Genomic DNA, 18,166 nt, shown 5'->3' with positions numbered 1-18,166 from the left:
ATTTAATACAACCGGAATTCAGAACATACGTGAAATGTTCGTGGTTTAATAACGCTACAATTCAACAGAATAACGATACAAATTCTCTCATACTGACATTTACGCAAATGTAGGAATAATATAATTCCTAAAACTACTATAAAATCTAAGATCAACGTTAAAAAGTACAGTTAGTAATGCTCTAAAAAGAAATCGTAATGAGCTCTCTGACTACCATAATTATATAACCTAACTAGCTGTTCAAGGCGGCTTCATCCGCATGAAATTATGAAAACTTTTGTCAAATTTTCAATTGCAAATGTCAAATTTACCGTTACCATAATAACCTTGCTTTCTTAATATTGACAGCTTGTAGTTTATGGTCCCTTTTCCACATGTAGATTTGTGTCAATTTATCTACCCCCTACGTTTAATAGCGTGAAAATATATAGCCTAAAGTGTGTGGTAAGTGTAGGTCTTTTTATTAAATAAATAAGTAAATGGTTTATTACTTCACTTTTGGAAATATACATTTCATAAGAGCGTCGGCTTCTGCACTACGCTCTCCTGTGCTGCAGGAGCTAATCCTGTAATCCCGCCAATCCAATCAATTAAAGAAAGAATTACTCAAAAATATGCTGAGATTGCTAGCATCTTACGACACAAAGATTTATTAAAATGCAATAGACAATTAATTACATTGTAATAACATTTTCCTGAGGGAAATAAGGTCCCGCCGCAAGCCGACAAATGTTAAAAAAAGAACAGCGACCAAATCACAGACGCGACAAATTTAACTCGATAAAGAATTCGATTGCAGGTGATTGCTTCTGTGATGTTATTTACCTGTTTCCGCTTTGCATTTCAAGGCGCTTATTGACACGAACTGTTGTAGCTAGTGTAAAGTGATCACTAAAGATTCCTTATATATTTGAAAAATCTATACTTAAGACCTGTCCTACCACTGGCTGATTGGTTGAGATATCTTAAAAGTGACGTCACTGTCAGATAGAGTACCAAAATTCAATAATTCCAACAGATGTTTTATACGTTGGATTGTTATCTGACTGACAAGAATTGTGGGACAGGCCCTAAGAGACTGTTTAAACAAACCATTAAACTCTGTAAGGTTGTATAGAATACTTAAAGTATTGCAATGTCTGTTATGTACTCCTATCTTGTGTGACTTTAGATGTGTTACTAATTACTAAATACATATATTTGATACTAGCTGATGCTCGCGACTTCATCCGCGTAATATTCAAAATAAAAAAGCAGCCTATGTTACTCACAGATAAATTACCTTTCTAACTGTGAAAGAATTTTCAAAATCGGCCAAGTAGTTTTTGAGTTATTTCAATACATACAAAAATACAAATCTTTTCTCTTTATAATATTCGTGTCAAGAAATTATTTTGCAAAGAAAGTTCGTCGTCTCGCGGTCGCTTTGAAGGTTTCCGACGAAGCAATCAGTACAATTTTATAGATAATAATTGTGTAAAAGTTTTTGTTAAATTCCATTTTAGTCCGAATAAAAATATTAAAGCACCAAACCGCTGTTAAGTTCAGATAAAAGTTTTAAAAAGTCAAATCCTTTTTCTCCTCACAAATCGGTACATTTTCACCACAAACGAATTGTGAATCGTAGTGATAAAACAATGTTTACATTACGAGTTTTACGACTAAATTAAACTATAGTTTGTTTAAATAAGATATATTAGTTTGATAATTCATTTGAAATTTAGTAGGGATGGTTGTGTAAAATCAGTCATGAATCTTATCGATTTTCAATTTTTATTCTTATAAAAGTTGGAATCGATAGATTCATAGTTATAACTTATGAATTAAAAAAAAAACACTGTTTTCTCAAATTAATAATGATCTGCAGAACCATTACAAATCTATACTATTATAATTAAGCGTAAACACACACTTCTTTGTTGTCTAAGATGTCAGCAATTACAGCATATTTTAAATAATTATTTTTTTTAATAAAATGCCCTACACTTACGTCACGCTTTAGGCTTTATATTTCACGCCATTAAACTTAGGGGTTAAATATTTTGGATAAAAACCCTAATGTGGGAAAGAGACCATAAGTTGCTACCAACATCAAGGAAGCTAGGTTGTCATGGTTTGTCACTATGTCATGTCATTTTGACATTTGCAATTGAGAATTTGACACATGGAAACAATAAAATAAAATTTTCATAATTTCATGCGGATGAAATCGCATGGGAACAGCTAGTAATTAGATAAAATAAATATTTATTACTACTACAGCCGTACGTAATTGAATTGGATTTCGCTATTACTTCTGTCATCGCTAAATTCTCTACACTATAATTTATACTAGGATTGTCCGCTATATTAGTTAATAAGAAAATAATAATTTTAGTTGAGTTCGATAATTATTTAAACCGAATATCGATAGTTCACAATTGTTCGCTGCGTGTTTGTTTCGTCACTACGATACTGTCTATTAAGTACGGCATTTGCCTTCGTACAAATTGAATTCTATACTTCATATGCGTCATTTATCAAACTAATCTATCTTATTTAAACAAACTATAGTTCCCTATTTTTAAATTCCTTAATCAATATTAAATACCTTTATTCTGTTAACTTCATTTTCTTCATTCTTTACTACTTCATTATCTGTATTTTGCATTTTTTTAATCAATTTGCACAAAATCTCCATAATCTTCTCGGCTTAACTTGCTTCCTTTCTTAATTTCGTCTCGCCACAACGGAGACGCTGACTGTGAAAAATGAACAATATTAATTCTATAAATGTAAGCCAGGGATAAAATATTACGTTCATTATGTTGGTTTTTGCTTAATCAGAATAAAACAAATTAAAAAAACACAGCAAAATATTACGAATATCTAAATTTTACAGTATGGCATTTTGTTTTTTTTTTTATATTTATATTGCCGGCCAGAACTATAGTCGTGGAGTTTCATAAAAGATTAAATTTTAAATTCGTTCTCGCCTTCTTATATGTATATTTAATTAAATGTCGTAATACCAATATAATCAACAGACATACCAGCTTTCGCACGCGACATCGTCCGCGTAGAACTTTAAAAAAATGAGTAGCCTATGTGTTCTTCCAGACTACCATCTGCATCTATACCAAAATTTCAACAAAATCCGTTCAGCCGTTTAGACTACAATCTATAACAAACATCCATCCATCTAAACTTTCGTATTTATAATATTAGTATGACGTATGATAGAAGTGTAGATAGACGTTTTACACCATTTAATTTATTTTGTACTAGCTGTTCCTGTGCGATTTTATCAGCATAAAATTATTTCATTGTTTACATGTGTCAAATTGTCAATTCCAAATGTCAAAATGACATAAGACAAAACTTGGCAATCTTGCTTCCTTGATGTTGGCAGCAACTTATGGTCTCTTTCCCACATTAGGGTTTTTAACCAAAATATTTACCCCCTAAATTTAATGGCGTGAAAATATATAGCCTAAAGCGTGACGTAAGTGTAGGGCTATTTATTAAAAAAAGGATTATCCAAAAATATGCTGTGATTGCTGACATCTTAGGCAACAAAGAAGTGTGTGTTTACGCTTTATTATAATAGTATAGATAAAAGCATTTTTAATTTCAGATCCATTCTAACTACAAGCTGTTGCCCGTCACCGCAACTTACAACTTGATATAACTTGCATTCAAGCATAAACTTCAAAGTTTAAGCTGCAACGGTTTCCCAAGTGTAAGAACAAGTTCGCAGTGAGTTGTAAACAAGATAACTTGTACTTGTTATTCACGAAGTCAAATTACTATTGTTTGAAATTTATTTTAATTATTTACTCTTTCACAAAGATATTAATACTACCGCTTGCTTGCGACTTTCGTCAGCGTTAAATGCAATAAAAAGCAATCTATGTATATTACCGAATACATCAATGTAGTATAGTTTATAAGATAACTTAGAAACAAACGTAGTTAGAACACAAACAGACAAATATTTTTACAATTATTCGTACATCGGCAGTCAACGTACGTATGTACATCAGGTTCACGAAATATATACACTACTAGATGTTTTACGCGAATTCGCCCGTGTGAAATATAAAAATAATAAAAAAAACATTGCATACATGTTACTCACTGATAACATAGCTTCATAATGGCGAAAGCATTTTTGAAATCGTCCCAGTAGATTTTGAGTTATTTCAATACAAAAATACAAAGCATTCCTCTTTATAAATATTATTATAACTACATACTATAACGCGATAACAACAAGTAAGAACGATTTTAGTATTAGACGTACAGTTTATAAAGCGGAAACTTCCGCTAAAACTTTCATCTATAGTAAAGCGTAAACACACAATTCTTTGTTGCCTAATGTCAGCAATTATAGCATATTTTTGAATATTTAATTCCTTTTTTAATAAAAAGCCCTACACGTACGTCATGCTTTAGGCTATTTATTAACGCCATTAAACTTAGGGGGTAAATATTTTGGATAAAAACCCAAATGTGGGAAAGATACCAAAGTTGCTGCCAACATCAAGGAAGCAAGGTTGTCATCATGTCATGTCATTTTGACATTTGTAATTGATAATTTGACAAATGTAAACAATAAAATAAAATTTTCATAATTTCATGCGGATGAAGTCGCACGGGGACAGCTAGTAGCAAAATAAACAAAGTCATCTAACAAAACGACATGTTTTCTTAGATTAATGAGAGATGAGTTTCAGTGCTTCTCTTGACTCATTATAATGAACAGGATGTTGTGATACAAGAATAATTAACTGCACCGACGTATGCCGCCATCTTGTTCAAACTTACTATAGAGTTTGTCATAGTTCCTACCAACCGACTCGTATCTTATACTTTGCATCAAAATCTCTTGGTATTTAAAAACTCTTCTAATACCAAGATTAAAAACAATTGAAAATAAACATATTAAAATTTGCTATCAAAGATTTTTACCTTTTTAAATAGAACTTCAATACTTTAAGATTAATTGAAATTCAAATAGTCTATACTAATAATAAAGAGGTAAGATTTGTATTTTTGTATGTATTTTATTCACGTAAAAACTACTGGACTGATTGTACAAACCTTTCATAATTAAAAATATAGTTTCTCAGTGACTAACATATGGTATCTTTTATTATTACTAATGTTGAGAAACCGTTAATAAACAGCATATTTCTGGAACCCAGCGTTAAAAAATCACGTCAAGCACTCGACATTTATTTAACAATGGAAACTGACGCTCGCATTTGTCAAATCAAACATTCGTTTGATCAAATAATTACATTATTAAATTATGTTAGTTCAAATACATGCACAGCTGCTCCTATCATATGTCTATTTGCTCCTTACTAATAATAATGATTTACGACATAATACTGAACACATGTGAGCGATTAATTAATTATAGTCGTAATAATTGAACAGTAATAAACTAACCTTAATTTAAAAAAAGAAAATGACTAAATGTAACAAATTGCTTTACTTGTGGTAGAGCCCGCTTTAACATCTTCGCACGAATGGGTCGGCTCGCCCGGTGCAATACCACGACCACACAGAAAACAAGCGTGAATTGGAAGCAATTCCACGTTTCGTCTGATGAGTGTAGTGCCGGAGGCCTAATTAAAGTCCCTTTCCCTTTTTACCCTTTTCTTAATAGTAAAAGATGAGAAAGAAAAGTGGATTTGACGGTGGAGGAGACGCATAGGAAGGGGAAATGTTCTCTTTATGTGCGTCTCCTCCTCCGTCAATTAAGGTTAGGCAACGCATCTGCAATTGCGGATGTTTATAGGCAGCGGTCGCTTTCCACTTCTGTGGATTCAGGTGGCCGCTTGCTCGTTGTTATTTAAAAAAAAATCATGAAAACATTAGAAAGAGTTGAACAAAATCACATACACGCGAATAATAAAATCTTTCAGTTTAATTTCCAATTTATTGTACAAAAAAAAACAATTAATTTAAAAAGGCATTCTTAATTCAGAGATTTCCGATCTCCGTCTTACGTTCTACAAAATCAGTGTAAATCCTTTTGTTAATTCCGTTAGTACGGCTCGCTTTGTTGTTATTCCATCACGGAAACGATTGGATTGTGAGAAAGCAATTAAAGCTCTTAACGCCTCGATCCGATTTATTGGTTACGAGTTAGTAGGGCAAAAAGAAAATGAACGAGCAATGTGTAGTGGAGAAATAATTGAAAGTCAACTTGGCAAGAAAATACCTATACGAATTTAATCTTAAGAGCGCGCTACACTTTTACTAATATATCGCACAACTGTTTAGTCTCTCTTTGATTCCTATAAGCTTATGGAGGTGAGCACATTACTCGATCTACAGTTGGGCAACTAAACAGTTGAATTGGCTGCGAAACAATCGACAATCGACAACAGTTATGCGATAGTTTAGTCAGGTGTTCGCCCGCTGTTAATGTTATTTACTGGATTGTCCCAACTATAATACTATGGAAAATCGCATTTTCATATCTTTCTTTTTATAAAGAAACGAAGGGATAACTACTGAACGGATATCGATTAAATTTGGCATAGATGTAGAGCATAGTCTGGAAGAACACATAGGCTACTTACTTTTGTTTTTTAATTTCACGCAGACGGAGGAGAGAGCAGAGAGATATAATAAAAGTAACTTTACAAGACAAAAAATGAAAACATGAAAAGAGTTAATATAATTATCTAGATAGGCAAAGTGTAGTGTATACTGAAAACCAGTGTGGGCTTCAAGACAAGATGGAGGCCGCATCAGCTGAGCTGATCTCCTCTTGGCCTAAAATTAACTTTTTTTTAAATTTTTTTTTACAAGTTCTGTAAATTTTGTTTTGTTTTTTTCTGGGTTAATAGCGTTTTATTTTTTTATTTTTATCAATGAAACTAAGTTTAGTTTTTCCTAGTTAACTAAATATAGAACAAGGATAATAAATCAGAATAAAATCCGTAGCTTTCCTATACTTTTCATTCTTCGCAGAAGATAAACTACCCACCATTAATAACTTGATGCTTTGAAATATGATTTAAAGAAATCACAACCAGATTTGTGAGACCAAGTTTATGATTAATAACTTACTTTACTAACTTTGGAATATTAAATATATTTAATTGGATATCACATTTATATGTAGACCAACTTTCCATTTACTATCTATACTAATATTATAAAGAGGAAAGCGTATTTTTTTATGTATTGAAATGACTCGAAAACTACTGGATCGATTTCGATTATTTTCCCATTTTAAAACTACGGCATCACTGAGTAACATAGGCTATCTTTTACTTTTTTTTTACACGCAGACAAAGTCGCGAGCAACAGCTAGTATTGATGAAATACTGCCCGCATTAAAAACACCAACCGATGTGCATGATATAGAAGCGTGAGGATGTGAGATCCACGTCAAATGGAGATCCATAATATGTCTACCCCTTAGGGTTACTACCGTGAGTTATGTCCAATTGTAAAGTAGATACCTAAGTGGTATATTTTTATAACTTCATTAAATACTAGGTTTTGCCCGCGACTCCATTCGCGTGAAATACAAAAATAAAGAAATGTAAAAATATAGCCTATGTTACTTATAGAAAAATTACCTTTCTAATGGTGAAATTTTTTGAAATCGGCCAAGTAATTTTTAGACCTCTTCATTACATAGCAAAATAAAAATCTTTCCTCTGTATAATGTTAGTATAGTAATTAGTAATCTAGTTAGATTAAAATGTATGCCATTTATACTGTATGCTGGTGACGACTTATCCCGTAGGTGGCTCGCACTGCCCTACTGGAATGCCACCTGACAGTATACAACAGTGTTACCATACACATTCATTAATTCCACAATCTCGTTGTTCAATCTACTGTATTTCTTTTGTTTTTAATTAATACTGAAGAAAAGTTTTTTTTTTTTCAATTTGTTCCGTAAAGAAAACCTCTGATGAATATCGAACAATGCGTAATTAGCGCAGCCTACTTTCTGATAAATCGTACCGGCTTTTGTGACGTCACGTGTCGTGTTGCGACGTCACAAATCTATTTAATTGCAGCTTTTCGCTTCCGTAAGACTTGTATTAAAACAACATTGTTTTTACAAAGAGAATGAGATGTATGTTTACAAGTAACAACAATGGAAACCTAAGTTAAATTGAACAAAAAAAATTTGGATATCAAAAAGTTTTTTGGATTGTTTAGTAACTACAATAATAAAAATGCTACAAATCTAGCTTAAAATAAAGCAAAAGTTTAGATGGTTAGAGCGATATTTGTTAGAGTTTGTAGTCTAAGCTACTGAACGGATTTCACTAAAATTTAACAAAGAAGTGGAGAATAGTCTGGAAGAAGACATATGCTAAATATTTATTTCCACGCGGACAGAGTCGCGGGCAAAAGCTGGTATTCCTTTAATTCCAATACATTTTCTTAACTATTGAATTCAAATTTTAAAACTAAGACCAACACTTTTTAAAGGACTCTAAGCACAAATTGGTTATTTTAAATTAAAATTTCTCATAAGAAATTCCAAGACAGTGCATAAAACACACGCCTTGCTCAATAGCAATTCATTGCAGATAATATTTTAGATAAAGACAATCGCTTAGGCAATGTTACAGAAAATCAAGGACACCCGATTCCGACGTTATTACAAATGCCAAAGTTTAGATGGATGGATGGATAGATGTTTGTTAGAGTTTGCAGCCTAAACGGCAGAACGGATCTCGGTGAAATTTGGCATAGACCTAAAAGATAGTTTGGCACACATAGGCTTTTGTTTATTTAATTCCACGCGTACGGAGTCGCGGGCAAAAGCTAGTAGATGTAAGAATCTATAGATGCCACAACCTCCTCTCAACTAAAATCAGTAAATACAAGAACTCAAAAAGTAAAAATCGTTAGAAAGTACCGTTCTCAGAAACAATTTAAAACATTTCCATCTGTCCATTAAATTCGAAGAATCAACAAGAGAGCTGAAGCGAACGGAAACGTTCAACAGATTTAAGATAGTAATTTACGTCCTCCGTAGCACTTAAACACCAAGCTTAACCACTGAATCGTTTTATAAAATCTCCACAGACTAACTACAAAGGTAGTTTATAGCAAAGAATGTTCTGTAGTTTTATGCATCAGCATTAAATTATTTTATTGTTTACATGTGTCAAATTATCAATTGCAAATGTCAAAATGACATGACATGACAAAACTTGACATTCTTGCTTCTTGATGTTGGCAGCAACTTATGGTCTCTTTCCCACATTAGGGATTTTATCAAAAATATTTACCCCCTAAGTTTAATGACGTGAAAATATATAGCCTAAAGCGTGACGTATGTGTAGGGCTTTTTAGTAAAAAAAGATTTATTAAAAAAATATGTCGTAATTGCTGACATCTTAGGCAACAAAGAAGTGTGTGTTACGCTTTATTATAATAGTAAAGATATAGATAGATAGCATATAGTATAGAGTATAGATTCTGTCAAAAAAATAAATTTTACTCCGCACCAAGAAAAGTCGCAACACAATAGATAAAATTGTTGTAAATTTAAATCAATGTAACAGTGGAAACCTACTGTATAAGTATAATTATAAAACATTTCACAGGAGTAAAAATTTACCTTGCGAAGAACTTCTAAAATACTGATGTACAAAACATTAGTATTCCAAAAATAGCTTGATATTCATAAAACTACTAGCTTTCGCCAGTGACTTTATCCGCGTTGAATTAAAAAACAAAAGTGAATAGTGATGTGTTCTTCCAAACAATCCTCTACGTCAATGCCAAATATCATCTAGATCCGTTCAGCCCTTTAGGTTACAAACTCTTGCAAACATCCATCAAAACTTTCGCATTTATATTATTAGTTATAAAAGTAAGATCTAAGTGGTATATGATTAGCACTAATTAGATCTAATCTGTATTAAAAAGTCTGTCTATTTTCCAGTATTGAGACAAACAAAAGAAACGTTGGTAGGGAAAGCTATAGGAATCGAGAAAAGCAATTTAAGTAATTCAAAAGCATTCCAGCGCGAGTTTAAACGCTTTGAATTCATTTAACGATCTACAACTGCTTTGTCGCAACTCTCTTGCTTTAAATATTGATAATGACGTAAATGGAAACTTAACTGTTTCATCCATTGTATAAATACATCCGATATTCAACTCTTAATTTTGAGAATTATATCCCAAACGTCACCCCGCCTTGTCCCCACGCGGGGACAGGTGAGAATACATAGTTTCATCAGTCCCACTTTTTGCGACGAGTGGACGATGAAGGGGACTTTTAGAACTTATTTTATTCCTTAACGGAATTAATTATCATCTGTCCCCACGACAACAGAGCGCGGTGAAGGTTGGGATTAATCCAACTTTAAATGCAATTCTAAACACGAAAATACAGTCACCTGTATAAATGTCTAATTTAGGTATGTTCAGAAACTTGTCTTTGGTTTCTACTACGAATACTTGAAATTGACGAATTCGTAATTTTTCTTTTAAACTGAAGGCATATAAAAATTTCAATTTTTTTGAAGCAAAGCTTATCAACCTACATCCCTTAATTATTCACTACTGCATAAAGATATAAACAAATTAATAGAAAAGTGTCATTAGAACTGGATTTATTTCTTTTTATAATATTCTAGAAAACTTTTCACAGCCTTGAACACATCAGCTGCTAATTCTTTAGGTTTTTCTAGAGCGGCAAAATGTCCTCCATCGTCCAAAGAGGTAGTACCAAGTAGGGAAGGATATTTAAATTTGATAAGCCAATCCGGTTGGTAGAACAATTCGTATTTTAATCTCAGAGCCCAAGTAGGTACACGTGTTGGAATTCTGAAATAGAAAACAAAAATTCTATTCTATCAATATTATTCTATGGTAAACTAATATAAGATATGAACAACTAGCTATCGCGTGCGACTCTTAAATTTAAAAAAGTAAGTAACATTTTTGATCTTGTTATTTTGTTCTCAACATCTATGACAAATTTCATCGAGATCCGGTTATCCGTTTAAGCGGTAGACTAACAAACATCTATGCATGTAGCTCAACATTCCTATTTACAATCATCTTAACTAAAACAGATACATAATTCTTTTTGTATCACTAAAACTATATCATGCTTTAAGAATAAAATAAAACAGAAAATCATCAAGAAAACCACACGTCTATTTAATTACCCTCGGTCATGTGTTTCGGTTAAAGAAGCAGTTAAATAAACAAATGGCAGACCATTGTGCATTGAATTGTATTAAAAAAAAAACTCAAATAATTACCTGGCCAGTATCAATTCCGTCTCACTTCCAAAGCTCTCTTTGTACAGTCTCATAGCTGACGTCATCGAGCCGGTAATCCAGTACAGCATCACATTGTCCAGCATATCAAAAGAGGATATATTGTCTAAGCCACCTTCTTCTGTATTCTTGAACGAAGAGTTTGAGAACGCCATATATCTATCCAGCATGTACGCTGCCAGACCAACAGGAGAATCTTGGAGGACGTAACCTGATTAAAAATAGTCAATTTATTTAACTGAAAATCATCAAAACCACTACTGAAAAGTGAAAAGTTAACCACTAATAAACTAGAAGAAATTGATATCATTTGTTTTTTTTATTAAAAACTTACCTATGGTATCAGGTTTGGTACCCTGTAAGTGCATATAACCAGATTCTTCCAAATAATAACTCAATTTCTCGCTCATCGGATACATTTTATCTGCCAGATCACCAGCTACCAATGTTGGCCAAACTGATCCAAGCAGCCAAATCAAATTGGCCAATTTGGAAGGATTAATTGGTGTATTCGTATGGAAGCCGAGCACTTGTTCAGGGAATAGCGTCGCCATGTGAGATCCAATAACATGACCAAGATCACCAGCTTGAATGAAGAATTTCTCATGACCAATCTTCTTCATCAGGTTTCTAAGGATTACAGCTATTTGAGCTGGTGCTAATCCACGTTTTTGTGTAGCCTGAAAATTATCATACTAATATTATAAATGCGAAAGTTATGATGGATGGATGTTAGAGTTTGTAACCGGCTAAACGAATATCGATGAAATTTGGTATAGACGTAAAGGATAGTCTAAAAGAACACATAGGCGACTCACTTTTGTTTTATTTTCTTGAGTCGCGGGTGAAAACAAGTTACATAACATGGAGAATATAGATTCATACTAGTATTAGCAGATGATGATGTTCAAAATATACTAAGACATACCTGCGAGTAAACATATCCAGGCAAACTGGGAACGATGACTTCAAATACGAAATCATATCCTGGTCTCGGTGTAGTTAAAATTGGTATCACATCATAAAAGTCCTTGAAAGTACTTGGCCATCCATGAATAAGTAAAATCGGTAAGACCTGAAAGAAAAATGTTAATCACATCGTTTTTTGTATAACATGGTCCCTTTTACTTCTTTTAAAACACTTTATTCTATTTACCTTAACATTTCCAGCAACTTTAGGCTTCACATGTACAAAATGAATATCCAATCCTTGAACATACGTTTTGAAGTGATCGTACTTATTGAGGTATCTCACACGATCTCTGAAAGGATATTTAAACTGCCATTGCGCGAAGAATTGTCCAAATGCGTCAGAGTGTACGCCATAGCTCGAGTTTTCTGTTAAACTTTTCAACTTGGGACGCCTGCGGAAGCTGTCGAATAATCTACGAAGACCTTCTTGCATCTGTAAATTTTAACAGTCATGTAAAGATTTGAATTGAGATCTGTAATTATTTGTACATTTCATTGCTCTTTGAAAAGTCACCATCATATCCCCTACCTTATTCTATTCCCGGCGCACCGGGTTTTCGTCCTTCAAAACTCTATCATCTGTCATCTCAGTCATAACACCCTTCTTGATCATGTCACCTTTCACGCAATACATCCATCTATTTCTAGGTCTACCTCTAGCGGTGTACCACACTCATAACTTAATTCTTCTTGTTACATACGATTCGTCCCTCCTCATAATCATACCATGCTCACCTTTTACTCCTTAATTTCTGATCCACTGGGCTACTCACAAACTTCCTCTTAAACTTTGAAAAACATGCATTTCTGGTCGATACTCCACTTTATTAAAACAGCTTCTATTTCCACTTACTCCAGTTTGATTTAATTTATTAATGCTATACTTACAGAATCAATGTATACGACTCTAAATGGTCTTATAGATGTATCTTTTGATTTGGTCGTGTTAGGTCCCCACGATTCGTTCAAATCTATCTCCGGTAGATCTGGCACTGCGATCACTTTGACATAAAGTTGTAAACAAGCCAGACCAACGAGAACTACTATAACAGATGTTATTAGTAAACAGACCTGAAATTTAAATAAATTATTTAAAAAGCATTCATAGAAAATTAAAACAAGTAAATCGTTAATTACTCAATACAATATAATTACTTAAGAATACAGAAATATATCAAAATAGTTAAAAAGGTAACACTACAAATAAAAGAATTCAATTAAATTGAATATTACTCACATTGTTAGAACCTTTACTTCTTTCTTGAACTACTTTTTGTTCAATAACAGAACTAGCTTGCTTCTTTTGCGCTTTACTTTTCTTCGCCATTTCATAAATTAATTTTAGTAAACTTTCAACACATATATTACAAAACAACTTGCCGCTCCCAATGTCTAAATTAAACTACAATCAAGAATATTTACAATCTTATCATAAAAAAACTGTTAAAAAATCAATGTGTTTATTATGGATTGGATTGTAACTATCTTATCTTACTATTTAGGGATTAAATTGTACGTTGATTTTTTAATACACAACCAAGATATCAGTAAACATTCTGATAAGGTGTCATCTGAGCCCCGTACACAAGGAAACACAAATCTTTGAAAATCACTCGATAGTATCCCATAAGTAAGTTAAAATTGTCATTGAAACGTATAAGAAAGTTTCACCTCTTTGTAAATAAACGGGTTATGTGTTACTACTGCTGTTGCTCGCGACTTTGTCTGCGTAGAATTAAAGAATAATTTAAAAGATACATTTTAATGATTGATAACGTATTTTTGTAATGGTGAAATAATTTCTGAAAGTGTAGTGTTTGAGTTATTTCAATATCCCATGGGAACCGTAACTATTCCAGGGATAAAAAGTAGCCTATGTGTTCTTCCAGACTATGCTCTAAACCTGTGCCAAATTTCATGGAGATCCGTTCAGCCGTTTAGGCTACAAACGCTAACATACATCCATCCATCCATTCATCTATCCATCCATCCATCCATCCATCTAAACTTTCGCATTCATAATATTAGTAAGATAACTACAGGACCGATTACTTTCTCCATTAAAAAGCTACGTTATGAGTAACATAGGCTATGTCTTATTATTTTTCAATTTGACGCAGATGAAGTCGCGAGTGACAGCTAGTTTTATATAAAAAAAATCACTAATTTGTTACACGTTCACATTGAGGTTTAATACGTCGGTTTCTAGGTCATTCAGTCTACATGGTGACGGTAACAAAGCACTCTTCGCTCAAAGTCTGAATAAAACACGTACATTGTAAAACAAGCGCAACTCGGATGAGTAAATACTTTTTCTAGTTTGACAATGTTTTTTCTGGTTTTTTGCGCTCAACTTTTGTATAAACTTCAGTAAAACTGGAAAACCGTTTCTAGTTCAGTTAAAAAACAGGCTAGTAAAATATAGCGAATTCTACGTCCTCCTAACAAGCTTAAGACAGTCTTTAATTTTCATTACATACGATCTACTGTTAGCTTTTCAACTGTTTTGATGTATTCTGTATTCTTGAAGGTTATTTAGTCTGTGCTATAAATCAGTACCATTTGTTTTTATTTCAAATAACAATATAAACTTTGTAATTGTGATCCAACACATTATTTAAATATTTATGTCATGGTTTTAAAATGTAGGAATTCTACTTGTTATGTTAATAATCAGACAGTAGTCAGATGTCAAAATAAGGTTGATGTATTGGCTCGACGACACGACGGCCATATTGGTAGTGGCGAGCGTGGATACATGGAAAAACGGTATTATTGGTAAGGTTATTCTGTGCAAATTTGAAGAAAACATGAGAGGTAAAGAATACTAGTTATATTTTATTAAAGCATAACATGGCTGTGACGCCCATACTATACTAATATTATAAAGAGAAAAGATTTGTTTTCTGTACGTATTGAAATAACCTAAAAACTACTGGACAAATTTAAAAAATTACACCATTAGGAAGGTAATTTATCTGTTAGTAACATGGGCTAGATTTTTTATTATTTTTCAATACCACACGGGCGAAGTTGCGAGCAACAGCAGTACAAAATATATTGAAATTAATTGTTACAGAGTTAGCAATAAATTAATAATTAAATTAAGGTTCAATAATACACTAAAATTAACTAAATCCCACAAATCTTATATGTTTAAAAAACTTACTTCAAGAAATGTTTTATCTCAATCTTCGTTTCGTTCGCAGAATAAATGACATCCATTTTTTCTATCTGCATTCGTAACGCGATATCTGATATAACATACTTCAGAATATTAAACGAGAATTGGACTGGAATATCAATGTGATATTTTTCAATCATACCGTACATTTTCGCTTCCAAAAACATAGAAAAAAATTGTATTACTCACATTTACATTACTAAACAGGGCTACAACGATTTTTTTAATAACTAAAAACTGTTTTATTACGATAACGGCTTCTATTGTTTTATTTAACACGAACTGTTGCCTGCGACTTCGTCCGCGTGGTATTAGAAAACATACGAACTATAGAAATAACAAAAAGCTACGTATTCCTCGGGATCCGGACATTTCTCGGAGATGCACCTTATCCCATGTGTATTGCAGACTTTGTTTTATATCTGTGCCAAATTTCAATAACATATGTTGAACCGTTGCAGAATGATCGAGTAAACATTAAAAAACTAAATTAATGAATCCCACGGGAACCGTAACTATTCCCGGGATAAAACGTAGCTCATATGTTCTTCCAGACTATGCTCTAAACCTGTGCCAAATTTCTTGGAGATCCGTTCAGCCGTTTAAGCTAAATCGCTAACACATCCATCCATTCATGGTAACTTTCGCATATAAAACATTTATATGATTAAGTCTCATTATAATGGGTTCAATTCTATTAATTAAATGACAACAAAAAGGCTCATTGCTGGCAATAACTCAAGCCTATAACATTTGTGTTGCCAATTATATCCAATAGATGGCAGTTCTACACATTTATTCGGGAAAACAAAATCTTAAAACCCCACAAAAAGCCTCCCGCACACTTGATAGTAACATCGTAAATTTGCAAAGAAGCCAGCTGTGCATGAAACCTTTTATCTGAATTGAATCGTTCAGGAGTCTGCAGTTTATATCCAGACATTTAGGGATGTAGACAGGGACCGGGAATAAAAATTTACATCGCTGGATTGTTCAATATTAAAAGAAATATTTTTACAAATAAAAGATTTTCGCTACTTCCAAATAGACTGGTAATTTTCAACTAATAGCTTAACAAAAGTTAATAGTAAAAAGACAAGAGAAAATTGGACTTTTCCACTATTGGAGCACTTCTACTTTTGTCCCTCTCATTGTCTTTAAGAACAACCGAGACAACAATACGTTGAATTTTGGCAATAAAATTTCACGGTTAGAATCATCTTAACAAATTAACTGATTCTGCACAACTTCGTTGCTTCCTACACTTCTATATCTATACTAATGTAATAAACAGTAAATACTTTGTGATGTAGGATGTCAGCAATCACAGCATATTTCTGAATAATTATTTCTTTAATAAAAAGCCCTATACTTGAGACACGCTTTAGGCTTTATATTTCCACGACATTAAACTTAGGGGGTAAATAAATTGGAATAAAAACCTTCATGTGAGAAAGGGACTATAACCTACAAGCTGCCAATATTAAGGAAGCACAGTTATTATGGTAACGGTAATTTTGAACATTTGCAATTGAGAATTTGACTAACGCTAACAATAAAATAAAGTTTTTATAATTCCATGCGGATGAAGATGAAGCCGCACGATAGCAGCGTGTTTAAATATATTTCATTTTAAATATTCCTTGTACATTTCAGCTAATTTACCTACGAACATGTCAATTTTTCTTCGTCGTATGATTAAAGTCTTGGGGCGCTTCAATTCAGATAAAAGGTTATACGCACACCTGCTGGAGTTTCTTCAATATTCATTATAAACTTCCTTACACGAGCAAAAGTGTTTTAATAAATAATTACGGCAAGGTTAAGAAGAAATAATACTCTTCTTCTTTTAAGTTTTAACCAAACATATTGTTACGAGAGTGGAGGATAGATTTAAAACACCTTATTCTTGTGTTAATTTATTTGCAACTAAATTTTGGACTTAAGTCAAAGTTACGATGTTTGTAATTTTAAAACGATACTTTTATTTCTAGGTTAAAATTAAAAAAAAACTTTAATCTCTCAGTCTACCTCATTCTGGGGTTGGCACACGAGTTTACATTCTTCAAATTAACATAACTTAATTTCAAGACAGTAAAACAACCTAAATATCTCCTTAATAAAAGTTAAAAGAATACTTAATTAGGGTATTCAAACATCAAGGGCAGTGAATATAAAAGTTGTCAAGTATTTGGTAGGCTAATAGGCCATAATGTTCAACTGTATGAGACTTCCATTTGAATTGCAAATATCGCCGGCCGTCTTGTAACTTTAGCATTAATTTTGCGTAACAACATTATGTAAATCGTGTACACTTTGAGAATTTATATACAAATATAGATGAAGAATTTATTTACTTTAGAAATAAACTTTGAATTTTTTCATACACACGACTAAAAATTATTGCTACTTTCTTAACTTAATGTTTAGGCAAAAAGGTAAATTATGGATCCGATGTATTATGTATTATGTTGTTATGTGTATGAAATATTAAATGATTAGATTGACACAAAAATCAACCAAAAAAAATGGGACCCACCTGCATGCAATACCTTTCGGATAAAAAACAAATTATCAAAATCGGACCACTAGCGGCGGAGTTATGCCGTAACACACATAAAAAAACATACAGACGAATTGAGTACCTCCTTCTTTTGGAAAGTCGGTCAAAAAATCAATCGAAATTAACAACAATTTCTTCAAAATTTCGATCAATGCCGTAAAAAGT

The 18,166-nt window shown here is 32.6% G+C and overlaps 2 protein-coding genes across 2 annotated transcripts in view; both read right to left on the bottom strand.

Moving 5' to 3' along the window:
• LOC106104635 (Down syndrome cell adhesion molecule-like protein Dscam2) overlaps positions 1-18,166 on the bottom strand; it is a 178,432-nt gene that overhangs the window by 137,666 nt on the left and 22,600 nt on the right. Inside the window, exon 2 of the mRNA XM_013284736.1 lies at positions 2,591-2,741. The gene's annotated coding sequence lies outside the window, so the exon portion shown is untranslated. The remainder of the gene's footprint in view (positions 1-2,590; positions 2,742-18,166) is intronic.
• On the bottom strand, positions 10,591-13,656 carry LOC106104642 (juvenile hormone epoxide hydrolase-like). Its single transcript, XM_013284749.1, has 7 exons — positions 13,492-13,656; positions 13,143-13,325; positions 12,439-12,687; positions 12,211-12,357; positions 11,617-11,962; positions 11,265-11,493; positions 10,591-10,821 (listed from the first exon to the last, which is right to left on the bottom strand). The coding sequence occupies exons 1-7, from the start codon at positions 13,579-13,581 to the stop codon at positions 10,608-10,610; spliced, it is 1,458 nt and encodes a 485-aa protein (XP_013140203.1). The 5' UTR covers positions 13,582-13,656; the 3' UTR covers positions 10,591-10,607.

Source organism: Papilio polytes, unplaced genomic scaffold, assembly GCF_000836215.1.
Source record: "Papilio polytes unplaced genomic scaffold, Ppol_1.0 DF824270.1, whole genome shotgun sequence".
Lineage (NCBI taxonomy): Eukaryota > Metazoa > Arthropoda > Insecta > Lepidoptera > Papilionidae > Papilio > Papilio polytes.
This window is presented reverse-complemented; position numbering and strand designations above follow the sequence as displayed.

Coding starts and splice junctions, on each gene's coding strand:
- LOC106104642 (XM_013284749.1), bottom strand. CDS start 13,581: ATGGCGAAGAAAAGTAAAGCGCAAAAGAAGCAAGCTAGTTCTGTTATT. Junction 12,688..13,142: donor GAGTCGTATACATTGATTCT/GTAAGTATAGCA, acceptor TAAAATTTACAG/ATGCAAGAAGGTCTTCGTAG. Junction 10,822..11,264: donor ACGGAATTGATACTGGCCAG/GTAATTATTTGA, acceptor TTTCTATTTCAG/AATTCCAACACGTGTACCTA.